Raw genomic sequence first — 19,385 nt, 5'->3', positions numbered from 1 at the left:
GAGATAGAAAGGAATAGGCAGATAGGGAAAAGGCCTTGGTAGAAAAAAGCTAATTTCCTGAGTTTCCTGAGGGGCGACAAATGCCTGAAATTCCAAAGGCTCAGGAGATAAGAAGGTCAAAGCTTCACAAAGTCATCCTGAGTTTTTCTAACCAACAAACCCACCGAACAAGTCTGGAAAGGAGACCCTTCAAGGACTTGCAAATGCCCTATGCAAATTCTCCTTGGAATCTCAAAAGTCACCCTAACCACAAACGGACTTGCAAGCGGTCAGGCATCGGCCAGTCAGATGGCAAAAGCGGGGACTTTCCGCTCGGGACCCCCTCCCCTTTTGGGGAGCTGTTCTCTCTCTCGCAGGTCGTGTTGGTCCTGAGAGAAGGCAGAGTACATCTGATGTGGCACGTGGCTCGGGCGACTCTCGAGTAGTGACCTGAAGGCCTCTGCTGGACATCATGGCTGACCAGGCCCCTAGGGGTGACCTGTACCTATTTTCTGGCAGATCGCATGGGCTCTGGGAGAAAGTAGTTTGCAACTGATGGGCACCTGGCTCGGGCGACACTCGGGTAGTGACCCTGAAAGCAGCTACTGGACCCCGGAGTTCCGACAGCCCCTATGGGGTGTTCGGCCACTTTTCTCTATTCCCTTCTGGCAGATCACATGGACTCCGGAAGAAAGCAGCCTGCACCTGAAGGCAATTCGGCTTGGGCTACTCTCAAGTATTGTCCTGAAGGCAGCTGCTGGACCCAGAGTTCCAGCCCCTTTGGGGGTGTTCAGCCACCCTTACCCCATTCCCTGCTACTTCCAATAAACCTTTTACTCCCCTTCCTGAGGTCTGCGGGTGTCATTCTTCGCACACCGTAGACAAGAACTCGCCGGGGTTTTCTCTCAAGAAACCCCCGTTTCACCTGGATTACAGGCATTTGGTTAACCATGTCCAGCTAGAAGCACTAAAATCTAAAATATTTAGAAATATTCTACTTCAATGACTAGAGAAGTGTAAAAGACATTATTATAAGAAATATAAAAGGTTAAGCTGGGCGTGGTGGAGCACGCTTGTAATCCCAGCATTTGGGAAGCTGAGACAGGAGGATCATGGTTTCAGCCAGCCTCAGCTATTTAGTGAGGCCCTTTGCAACTCAGTGAGACCTGGAATAAAAAATAGGGCTGGGGCTATAGCTGGGAGGTAGAATGTCCCTGGGTTTGTTTCACCCCCAGTATTGGGAAGAAAAAAAAAAAGAAAGAAAGAAAGAAATATAAAAAGTTGAACACAGTGGTTCCTGAAGATAAGAAAAAGTTTCCATAAGGGATAGGGTCAATAGGTGACAAGTGTTATCTACAGTCAAGAAAAATGGGAATCCCACTTGTAATCCCAGTACTCGAGAGGCTGAGACAGTAGGATCACAGGTTCATGGCCAGCCTCAGCTACTTAGGTGAGACCCTCTGCAACTTAGTGAGACCCTGTTTCAAAATAAAGAATAAAAATAGGACTATGGGTGTAGCTTGAGGGTAGAATGCCCCTGGGTTCAATCCCTGGAACTGAAAAAAATATATATAGGGAATAAGAAAAAGCCAGTGAATTTGAAAAGATCACTGGTAACCACTGATTAGAGTAAGATCATAAAATTTAAGGAGAGGTCATTACTTCAGTAACTTGTTGGTAAAAGAAATCAGTGCTCTAGCTGGAATGAATGGGATTCTTTTTGTGAGACCTATGCATTGCAAAGCAAAAAAGAGAGGGGACTTAACATGCTGTAGGACAGGGTTTCTTAACCTGAGGTTAATGGACCTCCAAGGATTCTAGAGTTGCCTTTAGGGACTTTGAAATTCAGAAGTTCTATGCAAAAATTTGTATGCACACGGGGTGTAGGAGTGGTGGCAGCAGAGGGTTTATAGTTTCATTGTTTTCCAAAAGGTCATTACTCAAAGGTTAGTGACCACTGCTGAAGAGGAAAGAGTGAGTTTAGGGGGAAAAAATCAGAAGCCTAGAGAAGCACTTTGCTTTTTCCCTAGGGAAATGCTATTAACAGATGGAAAAGTTAGTTCACAACTGCATTATCATCTCATTAAAATAGGTAGTAAAGACAGCAGGAAACGGGAGGCATGTGCAAACATGCTCCAGCAAAGGGAGACTGAAGCTAGGCAGAAGGAATGCAAATCATGCATACTCAGCAGAGACTGCAGCTCTGGCGCTGTTTTCGAGAGAGCCTCTGCAGCCGGGATTCTGTGCTAGAGTGGTCCCGCAGGCTGGGCCTCTTTGGCATTTCTCTACAATCCGTGAGCAGCTCTCTCAGGAATCCAGCTAACCCGACTGGGAACGAGAGCGATCCTATCAAAAAAGCAATTAACACAGGCAAAAAGCCGATGTTTCAAACTCAGGACACGCTGTACGTCAAAATTTTCCCCATCGTTGTCATATTTTTCTCTGCTGCGCTTGGAACGCTGCCGCCAGTCCCTCTCCCCTTATCGTTATTTCTGAATCATCCCAACCGGTTTCGACATTTCCCTTCCCAGCTTCTAGCTCTCAGGCTGGCACAGAGCCCAGCTATGGCCGGGCCGCGCGAAACTCATTCATTCATCTCCACGAGATATACTAAAAGACGCGGTGCAAGGCTCGGGGCCGGGAGCTGGGGCCACCGCGTCCTACAGAGCTCGCTCTTGGCCTGAGGGTCCGACACTGCAGACTCCACCCCTCCCCAGTCTAACGGGCCCGGACCGCGTGTCGCAACAACTTCCCAGACTGGCACGCCGGCCGTGCCAGGGGATGCCCGGTCCAGGCTGGCTCCGCCTCTCGCCGCCACGAGATCCCGCGGGAGCACAGCTCTCGGGGGTCAGGGCCGCGCGTCTTGGAGCAGCGGTCTGTGCGCTTGGGCCTCGCGCTGCAACGCCGGTCGTAACGACACGGTCAGCGGTTTGACCTTGAAGGTCTGGCACCGCCCCTGCCCAGCGATCCCGCCCGCAGCGCCCGCAGGTCCACGGGCGCGCCAATTCGGGGCTCAACGTCCGTCGCTATCCTCCCCGGGCGCCTCTTCCCGTAGCCAATCGGAGACCGAAGTGGTGCGAGCCAATGGCCGCAGCCAAAGTATCCGGAGTGGAGGAGCCTATCAAAGTTCAGTCTTAAGTTTCTCCCGCCCTTGAAGCGTCAGGGGCGGGCTGATCTTATAAGTCGACCAATCGGTGGCCAATAAACAAGAAGCTCCCAAGATCAAAGGGGAAGGGGTGGGGCCCAGGCGCTAGCAACGCCTCTGGTTGGAGGAGTGACAGGCATCTTAGCGAATACCACAGACTTATTTTCCCTACGTAAGGAAGGAGGTGGGGCTAAGGTGGGGCCTGCACCAATGGTCGGGTGGGGGGCGTGTCCACGGGCCAAGCGGGAGTCCGAGGCCCCGGGCTCTCTGGGCCGCGCCTGAGGCGGACGCGACGGGGCCGGGGGCTGGCGGCGGTAGTGGCGGTGGCGGCAGCTGCGGCGCGGGCGGGCGCCGCGGCTGGCCGAGGTGGATGGAGTTGGAGGGGCGGAGTGCAGGCGGTGTGGCGGGGGGGCCGGCGACTGGGCCCGGGCGGAGCCCCGGGGAGTCGGCGCTGCTGGACGGGTGGCTGCAGCGGGGCGTGGGCCGGGGGGCCGGCGGCGGGGAGGCCGGGGCCTGCAGACCTCCGGTTCGGCAGGATCCGGACTCTGGCCCGGACTACGAAGCGCTGCCGGCTGGAGCCACTGTCACCACGCACATGGTGGCGGGCGCCGTGGCAGGGATCTTGGAGCATTGCGTGATGTACCCTATCGACTGCGTCAAGGTGAGACCTGGACCGGGCTCCGAATCAGACCTGGGGCTGACCCGACCCTGAGTCCTGTCTAAGCCGGGATCCTGGCTGAGACCTGGAGTCGACGAGGTTCCTTCCTGGCTTCTGCCACTACACACGATTCGAACCGACACTCCATGCGCGCAAGGTCCCGGCTGGGAGTTGAGCCCAGTCAGGAACCGGGAACCTATTTCTAACCGGCTGTGAGGCCTGGATCGGGACTCATGATCAAAAATCGGTCAGCCAAAGCCCTGGATCCCCACCTGGGACTAAACAGGAATAGGGTGGGATTGGGGGATCCCGAAGCACAGGTAAGTGTTACTAACTCGATTAAGATGAAGCCAGCCAGTGTGAATCAGACCGTGAACTGGATCTTATGGCTTGAGATGGTTTGGGGTAGGTCCTTTTGCCAGCTTCTTACTGTGGCTTCCCGTAGAAATGATGGGGCAGGAACCGGAATCTGGGGTTTCTCAGCTAGATAAGGATGTGTTAAATCTTATCCCATGAGTGATTGGAAGTCATTGTGCAGTTAGATGTTAGAGTTCCAGATTAGAAGTAGAATGGAAAAGATCGTGTTCAGGGAAAGGTTTCGGTTTCTTTGTGAAGCAAGCATGATATCCCATCTATTTCCTGAACATGAAAATTGAGCTGGGATTAAGACCATATATGCAGGGGCACACCAGCCCCCACACAAGAGAAATGAAACTGCTTTTATATTTGTTTGGACACCTGAAGATGAAAAAGCTGCCTAGAAGGCAAATGTGATGGTCTTAGAAAGTAGATCTAAGTGTGAAGAAAATGAAACAAGATCGACAGGAGAACGTGATTCGTGTGAAAGTAAAAGTAGTTGCATCCACGACCAAGCAGGATGATTAATGGATGGAGAAGTAAGGTCCTTCTGAAGAAAGCTGGGTGAAGATGGGAACAGGCTATTCTTGGCATTTTTGCTTCTGTACATTAGTAAAGGTGTCAGCTACAAAAGGTGAGATCTATATTAATGAAGTAAATTCAAGGAAACTGTTGAAATATGATAGAGACAGGATAATAGTTAAACAATATCCAGGCAGTTCTTTGATGTATGTTTTCTAAAATTAGGAAAATATACATTCAAATGAAGAAGAGTGTTAACTTGGGCCTTGCAACGTAAATTTCTTCCTGTTGCCCCTGGTTCCAGTACCATTTCTTGTTTTCATAGTAATGTGGATGAGGAAATGGAGAAAGTACTCCTGAAGCTTTGTGAATGACATTGAGTTAGTTCTAACATATTACAAGGTAACTCCTAAAAAGGGCCATGGCCACTGACAATGTGGTTAAAGGTACCTGAAGATGAATAATAGAATTTCAAATGTCCTAGTTGGTTGAGAGAAATGGGAATAAACAGTAAAACTCCTGAGAGAAGTAACTATTGAATTGTAAAATGAGCAAATACAAATAAGAAAAAGATTCAGACATTTATGTAATAAACTCTAGGTTGAATGGACGGAGTTAATGCTACACATCCAAAAGTTAATGTGGTCTAGCTGCAGAGCAACCTCATTCTTCTTAAGAGTGAGTGGAATGCAGGATCTAGAGTGCTGTGTTTCAGGATAAGTATCAAATGAAAAACATCTGGGAAATCAATGAAAATTATTTAATGGCTTGGAAAATACAGTATAATAATGTGACTGACAGAAATATTTCTGCATATTACCAACTGTTCTCCCATTACAACATACTGGGAGGCTGTCTCCTTGCTCTGTTTTTATAATGTCATTGTTGCTGTAAATATTTTATAAATTCCCCTGTTAGAAATGCCTTTAGGATATTTGGGTGCATATTCTTAATAAGGGCAAATCTTTGTCCTGTCCAGTTGAAAAAAAAATCGAAAGATTCATTTTGTAAGAACAGAAACACTCAATCAAATACACAGGAGGTGAGAGCTCAAAAAGGGAAATATTGCTTGGGTCAAAGATAAGGTAGGGCTGGAGGAGACTGGTTTACTTCTGTAGCCTAGAAACCCATCGAAGGAGCCCTTGTGAAAGAGAAGTTCCCTAAATGTTTGCATAATCACAGCATTATTGGAATAAGTCACTCCTACCTTCATGTACAGTTTTATGTAAATGAAGAACTGTTCATTTACATAAACTTTGGAATTTGGGTTTTTTCCCCCCCAAATTGTCATGCAGGGCTGGGGTTGTAGCTCAGTGGAATAGTGCTTGCCCAGGGTTTGTGAGCCTCTGAGTTTTATCTTCAGCACCACAAAAGAAGCTATATGACATTACAGTTGTATTTTAAAGCCCTGTGTTAAAGAACTCTGACGTGAGTGAAATATACTCAGGAGTCTTCAGAAACACAAAAGCTTGTTTTAGAAGGATCATTCTCATTTGTTGCTGTTGCTGGGATTTTAATAATTAGAGGGGAGACCAGTATGAGTTAGTATCTGTTGTGCAGGCATGAAAGTAAAAATTCAAATCTAGTTAACATAAAATATCTTTGAGGAGACCATGGGAAGTATATCCCTACTCACTTATCAAGGTCAAGTTGACTTAAAATATCCATGGGAGAGACCATGACTCTCTGGCCATCTATTTTCATTGTCATGATAGGGAGGCTTGGAAATCCAGAGAAATCCCAGTTTCCTTTTCTAGATCTCAGAAGCAAGACTTTATAGGAACAGGTTCTACAACCCAAAGCAGTCAGAACCCTTCTCAAGATCAGCTGGCTAAGTACCCACCTGCTACCAAGGTGTTCTGGGTTCTGCGGTGGTGAAGCAAGTGCCAAGTTACATAAGTTAAAGAGGTTAAGAGCAGAGAGAGGAATCATTCAAACTCTAGATGTAAATGGTTATACACATTTGCCAGTGAAAAGTTGAGAAGTGGAAACATTCGTTTTTGTTATTTTCTTCCCTCTAGTAACTTAGTTAAATATTGAATAAATGCCAAACACAATCTGAAGTACCCTGCATTCATGTGCTCATTTAATTTTTGAAATAACTTTATGAAGTGGGCACTATTTTCATTGTTTATAGAGGAAGAAAGAAGGCTTAGAGAGCAGTTAACTTGTCCAAGGTCACATCGTGTAAGTGACAAAGTCATGGTTTGAATCCAGTCTGTGGGATTCAGGAGCCCTCCCTATAGCCTTCCAAAGCAGATTGCAAAAACCAGGCAAGGCAAAGCATTTCACAATAAAGCCGTCTCTGAATATATGGCCTTCAGATTAGCAGCTGGACACGTAAGTCTTCATAGCCACAGAGAAGACCTTAAAATAAAAACAAAAACAACAGAATTGAATCTAATTTATTAGTGGCGGAGGACCAGGTAGTTGCCTGTGCCTATTTGTGAAAGTATTTCTACAAGAGACAATACTGCCATGATCTGTAAGTTCTTGGATGTGAGCAAATATGCTTAGAATTTTATTTTAATACAATAAAAGGCTTATATTATAGCACCTTATGAATTTCCAGTGGTTTTTATGTGCCTTCTTTATTTAATCCTCACAGCAGCCCCACGAGCCAATCATTGTTGGCCTCATGTTGCAGATGACAACTTTGAAGCTCAGAAAGGTTGAGTGACATATCCGAGACGACATATTTGGCAAAACTGAGACTCACTCTCAGGCATTCTGACTCAAATGTGGCTTATGTTTTACCAAACCACTTAACTCCCTACTAATTTGTTTGGCTTTTTCTCAAAGCCAAGCCAGTGATTTTTTAATACTGAAGGCTTTTCATAAATTCTTACTTAAGATTTCATCTTTTTTATGAAAGGTAAATTTATTGACCCATTAATTTGAGCATCTATACATCTATAATCATTTTTATACTTGGCATAGCTTATGCCCAGATCTTCCCCTTAATGATATGTTTTCATTGAATTAGATTTAAACTTACTTAAAATGTTCAGAGTAACTTAACCCACAATCTAGCTTTCATATGTGTGTGTGTGTGTGTGTGTGTGTGTGTGTGTGTGTGTGTGAGAGAGAGAGAGAGAGAGAGAGTGAGAGTGTGCGCGCAGAGGGGCTGGGGATTGAACCCAGGGCCTTACACATGTTAGACAAGCAGTCTACCCTTGAGCTACACTCAAACATAGCCCCCTGCCTTTTTTTTTTTTTTTTTTTTTGGTACTGGGGGTTGAAACCAGGGATGTTCTACCTCTGAACTACATCCCCAGCCTGTTTTTTTTTTTTTTTTTTTAAACAGTCTCACTAGATTGCTGAGGCTGGCCATGAACCTCTCCTGTCTCAGCCTCCCAAGTGCTAAGATTATAAACGTGTGCTACCACGCATGGCCCCATAACCCTTTTATCTTTATCTTTATTTTTACATTTAATTTTTTTGAGACAAGGTCTTTCTAAGTTGCCCAGACTGGTCTTAAACTTGTGATCATTCTGCCTCAGCCTTCTGAGTAGCTGGGATTATAGGTATGTGCCACTTGGCCCCATCCAGTTTTCTCTTGGGGTGAAGAGTTCCAGGCCTCTGAGACCAGGCACTTTGAGGTCTGATTGCCAACTCTGCCACTGAACAAAGCAGGGCAGTGTGACTTGTAAACATCCCTCTATACAAGATCAGTTTTGAACACATTTATGGACACACATAATTGTTAAGCACCAGGCACAGTTAAAATACATGCTTTGAATAAAGCACACCCTTTACTGGAGATTCATGGGGTCTTTGGGGGAGTAGAAAAGAATATGTCCTTTGTGATAAGTGATACTGTGTGTTTCTGATTGAATTGCCCAATAATTAGCTTTATAAGTGTGCAGTTTTTTTTGTTTGTAGCAGACAGGAGCAAATAACTCAAGGAATGTGGATTGCTTGCGGCTAACCAGGACCTGTTAATCTGGTTAGTTTCTTTTCTCCTGTGCTCTTGAGAAAAGGCATGACTCTTGGATTCCATCTGACCAACAGGAAAGTTTAAGCTTTTGAATCCACACTGAATCTAGTGATTGGAATGAAGCAGGAGTTTAAATTTTACTTGGGCATCACTTGCCCCTTCTTGACTCACAAAAGGCTGTACTTCTTGCTTTCTGAGCTGGTATGAACTTGGCCATGTGGCAAAAGATTAGTTCGTTCAGCAAACAGATCTTAAATGCCCTCTGTGTGCCAAGCACTAGACATTGATTTTATTTATTTTGTGTGTGGTACTGGAGATTGAACCCAGGCTCATTCTACTTCCAAGCCACATCCCCAGTCCTTTTTTACTTTTTGTTTTAAAACAGGGTCTTGCTAGGTTACTGAGAATCTTGCTAAGTTCCTGAGGCTGTCCGGAAACCTTCAAACCTCCCATCTCAGCCTCCCAAGTACTGGGATTACAGGCATGTGCCACCACACCCTGCCCGACATTGATTTTAAATGTTACTCTCTATGATACTTTAACTTTGAAATGGGGCAGTAGACCAGAGATTTTTGTGGGGAAACACTTCAGAGAAGGTATGGTTTGGGGAAGTGTTTCAGGTGAGGTTAATTTCCTAAATTTCAATAAAACTTTGTCCAAGAACATTATACAAGTTTTTACAAATCACTTTCATTCCAATTACTGAATCTTGTAGAGATCCCAAGATTATGTTTCACAGAACTTATTTTACTTGCTGATGCCAATTTTAGGATTCAGTCAATACCAAATCCAAAAGGTTCTTTAGTTTTAGAGACCAGGTTGGTTTCTAGCTAAACATTCCCCACTTTGAGGGCAAGTTTTCTTTCCCAGTAAGTTCTAGCCACATCTGTTAGGAATGCTACTTCTGCAAAGACTCAGACTTGCAGACCCAGCTGCCAGTGCCAAGTAGTCTGAAAAGAAAGTAAAGGATGAGCCACCATCTTATTATCAGTGTGTTATGTGCTCAGTAAAAAGGGCAACCATCTGTTTTTAGAAGCAAATACAGTAAGTAGTTGAATTTAAAGTTCATTTGTAAAACGCTTAGCCTGAGTTTACTAAGGCACAAAAGCAACATTTGAATCACAGGCTTAATATTTATTGCTAGGGCAGTGAATCATTTTAGTGTTCTAGAACAGTACCAAGTGGACGTTCTCAGGGCAAACAATGTTGTTTCTCCCTTGGGGTTTTGGATGACTAGAAAAGGAAAAATCCAAGGCTTGGAAAGTGCCAGCCATCACTCCCTCAGAGTGGCACGGTTACATATGGAAGGCCTGTCCAGTGCCCAGTCTTGAGTGTTGAGGGGCGGGAGGGCGACAACTTGGTGTCGCTGACCGTGTACTTCTCCTTGCTGTGATTTCAGACGCGGATGCAGAGTCTACAGCCTGACCCAGCGGCTCGCTACCACAACGTCTTGGAGGCCCTCTGGAGGATTATAAGAACCGAGGGCCTGTGGAGGCCCATGAGGGGGCTGAACATCACAGCCACAGGCGCAGGGCCTGCCCATGCCCTTTATTTCGCCTGCTACGAAAAGTTGAAAAAGACATTGAGTGATGTAATCCACCCGGGGGGCAATAGCCATATTGCCAATGGTATTGAGCCTTCCCGTGCCGCTCCCCCACTTCCCTGACTCCTTGGGCTTTGCCGCTTCAATGTTCCCAGCCTCAGCATGGTTGGAGCCGCAGCTTTGGGCTGGGGTAGGCCAGATGCTAGGGGAGGGGCTTCCACACCTGATGTTCTCAGACAACGGGCTGCTTCAACCCCAACCCTCTGGGGCACCTCGACAGAGGGTTACCATATCTTCCCTTACCTGCCAGCTTGACTCTTTCCTCTCGTCTTCTCCCTAGCATCAACTTCTAATGCCTGGTAACGTGGAGGCGCGCACTGAACTACCCCCATTGCATATTTCTTGATAGCCGGGTAGTCCTGCTCCTTGGGGCAGGATCGAAGGTGACAGGCTGCCCAAGGAAGACACTAATGGAGCCCAGCTCTCTTCGCCTCACCTTTTCAGAATCCCAGCTGCCCAGGGCCAGTTTGTGTGGCTGAGGATGGGATGAGGCCATGATGAGTAAATGGGGGCAGGGCCACAGGATTGTGGAGAATCCTGAAGGTGGGGTGGAAGGAAAGAAGAGATGGCACCCAGTGTTTTGAGAGCGTCTGAAACCAAAGTCGAGTGTGTCCAGGGTGGGGATGGAGTAGTTCTGGACTGAGGGAAAGGTCTGGATGGAGAAATGTTAGGATTGGAGAGGTGGGTTGGACTGCCGAGGGGCAGCAGGATTCTTTGGTAAAGATCTGACTGCCAGCCCTGAGTTCTCCCTGCACTGGGGGTAGCTGATGTTCTGGCATCCCCTGGGAGCAATGTCTTAGCTTCCCATCAAGGGCATAAGCTGCGTTTCTTTTTCTTTCTTTTTTTTTGCAGCACTGGGGGTTGAACCCAAGGCCTTGCCTATGCTAGGCCAGTTCTTTACCACTGAGCTGCATCCCCAGCCCTTTTTAATTGGAGATGGTCTTGCTAAGATGTTGAGGCTTGTCTCTTAATTTGCAGTCCTCCTGCCTTGGTCTCCTGAGATTCTGGGATTATAGGCGTGTACCACCATGCCCAGCAAGCTACATTTGTTCTTAGGGCCATCTATGTTGATAAAATCTGGGCTGTTTTCTTTGCTTCTGCTGGGCATTTGTGTCTAGTATACATTGATGACCTTACTATGTTGATGGGAACAATATCTTCCTTTCTTGCAGCAGAGTTTAGGAGCAATAGGTTTCCCTCTTTTGGACTGGCTCTTAAGATCCTTTTCTTCACTGTGGCTTAGCACCGACACTTGTCTTCACTCGGAGCCTCGGTGCATGGGTCAGCTTCTCCTGGCCTTACATGTGGCAGTTATTTTCTCGTTTGCAGGTGCGGCCGGGTGTGTGGCAACATTACTTCATGATGCAGCCATGAATCCAGCAGAAGGTGATGATTCTTCAACCTACTCCCCTGAGTAGCATGTCTGGGCTTTATCTTTATTTCTGGCTTGCAGAAAAAAGCCAGAGAACACATCAGTTTTGATGGGAAATCCTTCCATGTAACTTTGTTTTAACACTAGAGGGCGCTCCCTTCATATTTTTAGTACTTGGAAGGAACCCCATGGACAGGGAGCATGTTCTTTGGGACTTAATTCATTTTGGGGGCTTGCAAAAAGAGATGGCTCTCTATTGGCCTGTTTCTGGGCCTTCTCAGAAGTCCTTTGTAGTATATTTGACCTCTCCTGGAGGTTCAGCATATTATTTCATTTTTCTTCAAAGGTGACAATGAATTTTGACATTTAAAAATACTGCCTTCTTGAAATGATCATAGTAGAGATATAAATGAAAATTTAAATTGGAGAGCTCAGTCCCTGTATTGCTACTTGGATCTTGGCTCCTCAGTTGGAGGGATAGTCTCCAAAATAGTGAGAATGAGGTTCTCAGGCAAATATGAGGGCACAGTTGCCATGTGCCAGTTCTTTGGGCAAGGCCATGGGGTGGAAAGGGCAAAGCTATGGAGGAGACCCACAGAACTCATACCATGTCTACTTGAAGGTGTGGGAGATGTTTGGGAACTAAAGCCAAACTCTTTGGCAAGGAATCTTGGTTTTTTTCAGTAGTACTTCTTCCTCCCCTCTGGGACAGTAGCCACCTTCATGTTTTAAGCGTTAGGTACTCCTCGTACCTGAGGAGTGAAATTGTTGGGGCTTTGTGTTCACTATTACATTCACTGCCATGGAGTCATTTCTTTTTGGGAGCTGTGAAAGGGCAAGCTTAAACAGGTAGGTACTCATTTCAGGGAGGCCCTTTGGAGTTATTTGACTATAGATAGATCCTGTGTGCTGACTGGCTTGTTTTAAAGAAATCCTCCTGGGAGTGGGCCCATTGTTTTTTGACTTTTCACCAACCCTCTCCTTATTCTTTCCTCTCAAAAAGGGGAAACAGACTTATCGGGTTAACGGGAAGTTCACTCATACTTTTTTCTTTCTCCATTCCATCGGCTGATCTACTGATTTGGAACCCTGCATCTGGACATGCCTGTTCACCGCCTGGTTTCTGTCACCATTTCCTTCCTCCTGGATGATGGCACTCCCAGTGGTCAAGCAGAGGATGCAGATGTACAACTCCCCATACCACCGGGTGACAGACTGTGTACGGGCAGTGTGGCAAAATGAAGGGGCCGGGGCCTTTTACCGCAGCTACACCACTCAGCTAACCATGAACGTTCCCTTCCAAGCCATTCACTTCATGACCTATGAATTTCTGCAAGAGCACTTTAACCCCCAGAGACGGTACAACCCCAGCTCCCACGTCCTCTCCGGAGCCTGTGCGGGAGCTGTAGCTGCCGCCGCCACCACACCACTGGACGTTTGCAAAACGCTGCTCAACACCCAGGAATCCCTGGCTTCGAACTCAAACATTACAGGACACATCACAGGCATGGCTAGTGCCTTCAGGACGGTATATCAAGTAGGCGGGGTGACTGCCTACTTCCGAGGGGTGCAGGCTAGAGTAATATACCAGATCCCCTCCACGGCCATCGCATGGTCTGTGTATGAGTTCTTCAAATACTTAATCACTAAACGGCAAGAAGAGTGGAGAGCCGGCAAGTGAAAGTGCAGCCAGGGGGCCAGACAGCACTGCTGCATCCTGCCCTGCCAGCCACGTGAGCCGAGTTGGGAGGAAACAGAGGGCTCTCCCAGAGCCCTTGGTGTTGGGCTAACGTGGGTTCCTGCCAGCCTCCATTGCCACCGCCACCCTTCCTTCCAGGCCCCCAGCAAGTGCAGCAGCAGAGCCCACCACAACACCTCTGGCAGCCTGACAGGCCTGCAGGGCCTGATCACCTGCCCTGGACTGTTAGGGACAAACAGCACAAACAGCACATTCCCCTGGTTCCTAATAAAAGCCTTTAAATTAAGTGGTTCTGTTGGGTTTGTCTTGCCAGAAGGGAAGCAAAGCTGTCAGCTGTGCTTAAAGCAGAAACCAGGGAACCCAAAGAAAGGGTTACTGAAGGGTGTAGTTCAGAGGTAGCATGTCCCTGGGGTTCATCTCCAGTACCACCCCCCCGCCACCAAGACTATAAGGTCCTATTTATCTTGCTTTATTAGGAGGCTTCAAGGAGTCTCCCTGACACTTGGAACACTGAGCCTTTGACACCCAACTCAACAGGTGCACTTGATCCCACAAGAGCCTCTTCACTTTGGGCAGAGCGGGGTACAGCACAGTAGACCACCACCCTGATTCTTAGCGCTGCTTGAGCTGCAAAACCTGCCACATGGCAGTTTGTTTTCTAAGATAGTTGTGAAATTAAAATTATTCAGTTAAGCTGCAAATCCTGGAAATCATGATAATATTAACATGTTTCACTTAACGGATTTTTACAAAGTACTCTAGCATATATGATCTCATTTGGTTCTCAAGAATTAGTGAAGCAGGCAGTGTAAGTATCCCCTCTACTTCATGGGCGAGGAAGCTCAGAGGCTGAGTGACTTACCAGAGGCTTCATAGTAAGTGCAGAATGGAACCCACAGCCCAGACATTTTTAACCCCAGAAGTGAATCTAACTGGCTACATAGAGATAAAGTGAGCTAAGCACATGCACCTCCCCCCCCAACATGCTAGTCCTGAAAAAGCTCCTTGCCGATGTCCCCTGAGGCTCTGCCTGCAGGCCTTCAGAGGGCTCTCCCTGTGCATGGGGGTCGTTCTATACCTTTTGGCTATCATGGGATAGGAATCTCCCCCTGAAACTCCCACCTTGTTGAGTTATCAGTCATCTATTCACTCATTTAGAGACTACTGAGTGTCCCTGTGTCAGGCACTAGAGATGGAAATTGGAAGATAAATAAAACAATCCTGGCCTTTCAAGGAGCTTTTTGTGTGGAGAAAAGATACATGTCAACAGACAATTATGAGATAAAATGACAAGAGATGATGGGGTAACCCTAGAATCCCCTTGGAGGGTATAAGAACACCAGCCTACCCTTGTGTGACTGCGGTGGGCAAATGAGCTAACTAGGTGAAGAGGGAGAGGAGAGAGGTTCTAGGCAAAGGCCTGGAGGTGAGGCAGAAGTGTTCAGTGTCTGGTGTGCAAGTGATTCAGAAGGATGGATGGAAACATGGAGAGCTGAGCAGGTGCTGGGTCTTAATGCTGAGAAGTTCAGAGTTTATCCTGAAGGCAATGCCCGAGCATTACAGGGTTTTAAGGAGAGGCAGGGTGTGATCAGATTTTCCATCTAAACAGATCACTTAGTCTCTCTGGAGAAAGGATTAGAAGAGCAAGCCCAGACAGGCAGGCCAACCGGTTAGGAGGCTGCTGCAGTAACCCAGGCAGCTGCAAGGTGGTCTGGACTAGGACTGGCAAGGAGACTGGAGCCATGCTCGGGTTGTAGGAGCAAGGGGATTTGGTTACAGAATAAATCTTGTACTCTTCCATCCACCTGACAGCCCTTCAAGTATCTATGGAGAATCATGTCTGAATGCACTTGAAAAAAAAAAACCTGTCAAGGCGACAGTGGGGGCTCCTGTTCTCAGCCTTACTTCAGTTAAGCTATGCTGCCCATCTGATTTGGGGATGCAAAGGAGAAATGTTAATAGTGCTGAATGGTGATCCCAGGAGTTTAGACTGCCTGTGGAGTCTAAAATGTGTGCTATCACTGCAGAGGTCATTTCAGAGGGTTTGCAAGTCAAAGTGTAAGCAAGTGGCTGCTACTCAGTGCAGGCTAAGCAAGAGAACAGAAAGGTGGCTCTGCAGACCTTGACTTTGCAGTGAGCTTGCCCGAGCTACTGTTGGGCACGGTATCCGGCACATAGTAGGCACCATGGCAATAAGTCCTGCTTTTCGAGAAAAGGGTCTCTCTCTCACACACACACACACACACACACACACACACACACACTCTTTTGTTGTTGTTTGCGGTACTAGGGTTGGTACTCAGGGGCATTCTACCTCTGAGCTACATCTCCAGCCCTATTTTTTATTCTTTATTTTAAAACAGGGCCTCACTAAGTAGCTGAGACTGCAAACCACGATCATCCTGTCTCAGCCTCCCAATGCTGGGATTACAAGCCTGTGACACCACGCCTGGCTCCCACAGAGTAATTTTCAAAAGAATGGTAGCCACTAGAGAACTCTGCAGCTCTAACACTGTTCACAAATAATGAAAGAATACAGTGACTTTCCAACCCCCACTTGTGTGCTAGCCTCTAAGGGACATTTGCATTGGAATCTGGGTGGGACACTGGGTTCTGCAGGCCTCTTGGTCCAGTCTCTAGAGCAGAAAGATGCAGAATAGTGTGATGAGTCTGAGCGGTCTGGAATGCCAGTGCCTGGATACCCGGGTCACTTCCTGGGGCTCCCATAACCAGACAACTGTGTTTGGTGGCTCCTCAGGCTCGGAGCCTTTCCAGAAAGCCAGGTAGGTTATGCAGATGCCTTGAAGACCTCACAGTGAGTTTTAGAGACAGAAAGGGTAAGTGTAGGTCAGAGTAAACAGAGAGAGGGTGGCTTTGATGAACTGAAAGAGAATTGTATAAGCCAATAAAAGTTGAATCATGTTAATTTTATAAAATTTAGAAAATATACTTTAAAAGAAAATATCTCCAATCCCATTACCCAGAGAATATACCTTTTCTTTTTCTCTTTTCTTGGTTTGGCAGTGTTGGAGATTGAACCCAGGGCCATACACGTTACGGCAAGTGCTCCGCTACTGAGCTCTAACTCCAGCCCAGTCATGACATTTTGATGTACACATCATCTAGTATTTTTTTCTATGCATATGTTTTGTTGCTTTTTAAAAATGAGATCTCACTGTAACCATCTTTCTTTATATAATCAAGTATGGTATCCTATGGTATCCACTTTCCCTCAGGGTTAAATTTCCTTCCATCACTTCAATTGTGAATGGCCACACAGCATCCCAAACTATAAACACACAATGATACTTTATTCAGTCAAGTTCCCCGATGCACCTTAATAATAATTTATTATTAGAAACATTGCAGCTGGGTGTGGTAGAGCACACTTATAATCCCAGCATTTGGGAGGTTGAGACAGGAGGACTGCACAGGTTCGAAGCCAGCCTCAGCTACTTAGTGAGACCCTTTGCAACTCAGTGAGACCCTGTTTCAAAATAAAGAATAAAAAATGGGGCTGAGGGTGGAGCTCTGAGGTAGAATGCCCCTGGGTTCCACCCCCAGTACTGCAAGAAGAAGAAGAAGAAGGAGAAGGAGAAGGAGAAGGAGAAGGAGAAGGAGAAGGAGAAGGAGAAGGAGAAGGAGAAGGAGAAGAGGAGGAGGAGGAGGAGGAGGAGGAGGAGGAGGAGGAGGAGGAGGAGAGAGGAGAAGAAAAAAAGAAAAGAAAAGAAAAAGGAAAGAAATATTGCTGTGGTCAGTAGAACCTGAATGATCAAAAGAAGAGTATATGGTAGGTGTAGAGAGAAGGCTCAGAGTGGGAAGTTGATGTGGCTGCAGGGGCCCTACCTTGAGACCAGGGTACGGGTATGGACTGGATGGGGCTGAGCTGGCCAGTGAGAATGTCAGGGCTAGGAGGCTCCCTAGAGGTCAGCTTGCTTCACATCCCCCTGCCTCCCTGACCGGTCCTCCAAGCCCTGCTCCTGTGTTTGGGAGCTCGCTGTTGTGCAGGCCACCCACGCATGTCATTGCTGCAAGCTCATCTGATAGAAAGCTCATGGTCTCCTGTTTCCACACTGAGATCATGTCACTCCCCTATTTCGTCTCCTTTGGAACAAGAGTCAAATTCCTCATCATAGCAAACAGGGTCTTATATAATTTGGCTCCAGACAAAGGTGAGACATTCATCTCCACTTGAAGATGAGACAGTAAATACAAACACCTATTTTCTTCAAGATCTAAAGTGTTCCTTCTGTTGTCTTCATTAACTTAGGAGGCTTGAGAGGCAATATTCTGTCTAAAACTTCAGAAACTGCCAGGTGTGATGGTGGACGTTTGTAACCCCAGCATTTGGGAGGCTGAGACAGGAAGACCACAGTTCTGAGGTTCACGGACAGCCTCAGCTCCTACTTAGTGAGAACCTGCTTCAAAAAAAAAAATTAAAGAATAAAAAAATAGGGCTGGAGGTGTTGTTTGGAGGTGGAATGCCCCTATGTTCCATTCCCAATACTGTAAAAAAATGAAATGAAATGAAATGTCAGAAACTTCCCACAGACTATTTGCGCAGAGCATTTCTTCCTGCTGCCTTAGACTGAGTGGAGAATAAGTGTGGCAGGAGCTGCATGGTTTCCATGCCTTGCTAGAGCTCTGTGAACACAGCTGGGACACCAGCACCAGCACCCCTGCCACCCACACTCATTTTGCACACTCAAAAGAAAGGAAAACGCTTCTTTATAAATTGAGGTACTTAAGTCTCCCTGTAATTTCCTCCTGTGATGGCACCTTCTGCCTGCTGGGGCAGAACAAAATCAGACTAATCCTTCTCCTCTCTGACAGTCCTTCAAAAATATTATGACGGCTGTCATGTCACCCAGGGAGGGGTCAGAGCACGGCGAGTCTGGAAACCAGGCAGAGGAGTTTAGACTTGACTTGACAGCTAACGAGGAATTCTCGGAGCTCCTGAGCAGGGAGGGACAAAGTAGTGTCTGAGGACGATTCAACCCAGAGCCTATACAGACACTGGAGAGCCTAGAGTCAGAGATTCCAGCTGAGGAGCTGTTGTCATCCTTTAGACAAAGATGAACCTGAGAAAAATCGTTATAAGATGAAAAGCACTCAATGGTTTAAATGCTCATGTGGGAACCTGCCATTTGGTCATCTTGCACGCATCTGTGTTTTGCTTCCTTAGTTAGACCGGGCACAGAATCCTGCCTTTTAGTATGACTTTTGCACCACAGCACACATAACGGGTGCTTGATAACTACTTGCATGGAATGGTCATGGCCAGACACTGAGCTCTGTCTGGGAAAATGATGCTGCTGAGTTAGGCCTCAGCCGTTCCACTTCGAGGTCCTCTACTGAGCAGGTGGGGGCACTGGGGAGATGCTGGGCCTATGTGGTCAGTTTTCTCTGTCAGCATGGAAAGGCGATTGTCTCCAGTTATTCAAATATGAATTTAGGAGTGGTTATCCTTTAGGTGATGACGAGACCCAAGCAGAAATGATGGGCACCTAAACAAAGATGCTGAGGATAAGGAGAGGAAGAGACATTTAGGAGGTGGAATCAGTTTAACTTGGAAATCAGATGTATTTGGGGTTTCAGAGGAGGCTTGTTGGATAGCTCGCAAATCTCTGGGGGGAAAAAGCCAGTTTTCTGGGAGGGACTAATCGATGTGAAAGTTGAGATAGATTTTCAGAATCTGCAATATGGATGTAAGAGTCAACTGTACAGTTATACCTAAGCCACAGAGTAGATGGAGGTGAGCGTTTAGAATAAGTACTCTTTCTTTTTTAAACCCTTTTAAAAATAACCTACATAGCCAGGCGTGGTGGCGCACGCTTTTAATCCCCGCGCTTGGGAGGCAGAGACAGGAGGATCGCGCAGGTTCGAAGCCAGCCGCGTTGACTTAAGAGACCCTGTTTCCAAATAAAAAGTATAAAAATAGGTCTGGGAGTGTAGCCCAGAGGTAGAAGGGTTTCCAGGAACCCCAGTACCACCAAAAAAATAAATAAATAAAATACATAAAATGAACAACTGGGTAAAATTTTGCATAGATTTACACCTGTGTTTCTGCAACATTGATACAGAATGCCTCCCAAACTGCAGATGGCTCC

At 46.7% G+C, this 19,385-nt stretch overlaps 1 protein-coding gene across 1 annotated transcript; it reads left to right on the top strand.

The window, feature by feature from the left end:
- Positions 1–3,283: 3,283 nt before the first annotated feature.
- SLC25A28 (solute carrier family 25 member 28) lies at positions 3,284–13,257 on the top strand (the record flags this gene model as incomplete). Its single annotated transcript, XM_080693901.1, has 4 exons — positions 3,284–3,785; positions 10,001–10,229; positions 11,534–11,590; positions 12,740–13,257. The coding sequence occupies exons 1-4, from the start codon at positions 3,495–3,497 to the stop codon at positions 13,255–13,257; spliced, it is 1,095 nt and encodes a 364-aa protein (XP_080550027.1). The 5' UTR covers positions 3,284–3,494.
- Positions 13,258–19,385: the final 6,128 nt, after the last annotated feature.

Source organism: Muscardinus avellanarius (assembly GCF_963383645.1).
Source record: "Muscardinus avellanarius genome assembly, chromosome: 4".
In the NCBI taxonomy this organism is placed as follows: Eukaryota; Metazoa; Chordata; class Mammalia; order Rodentia; family Gliridae; genus Muscardinus; species Muscardinus avellanarius.
Note: the sequence above shows the minus strand (reverse complement) of the source record. Positions and strands in the feature narration are given on the sequence as shown.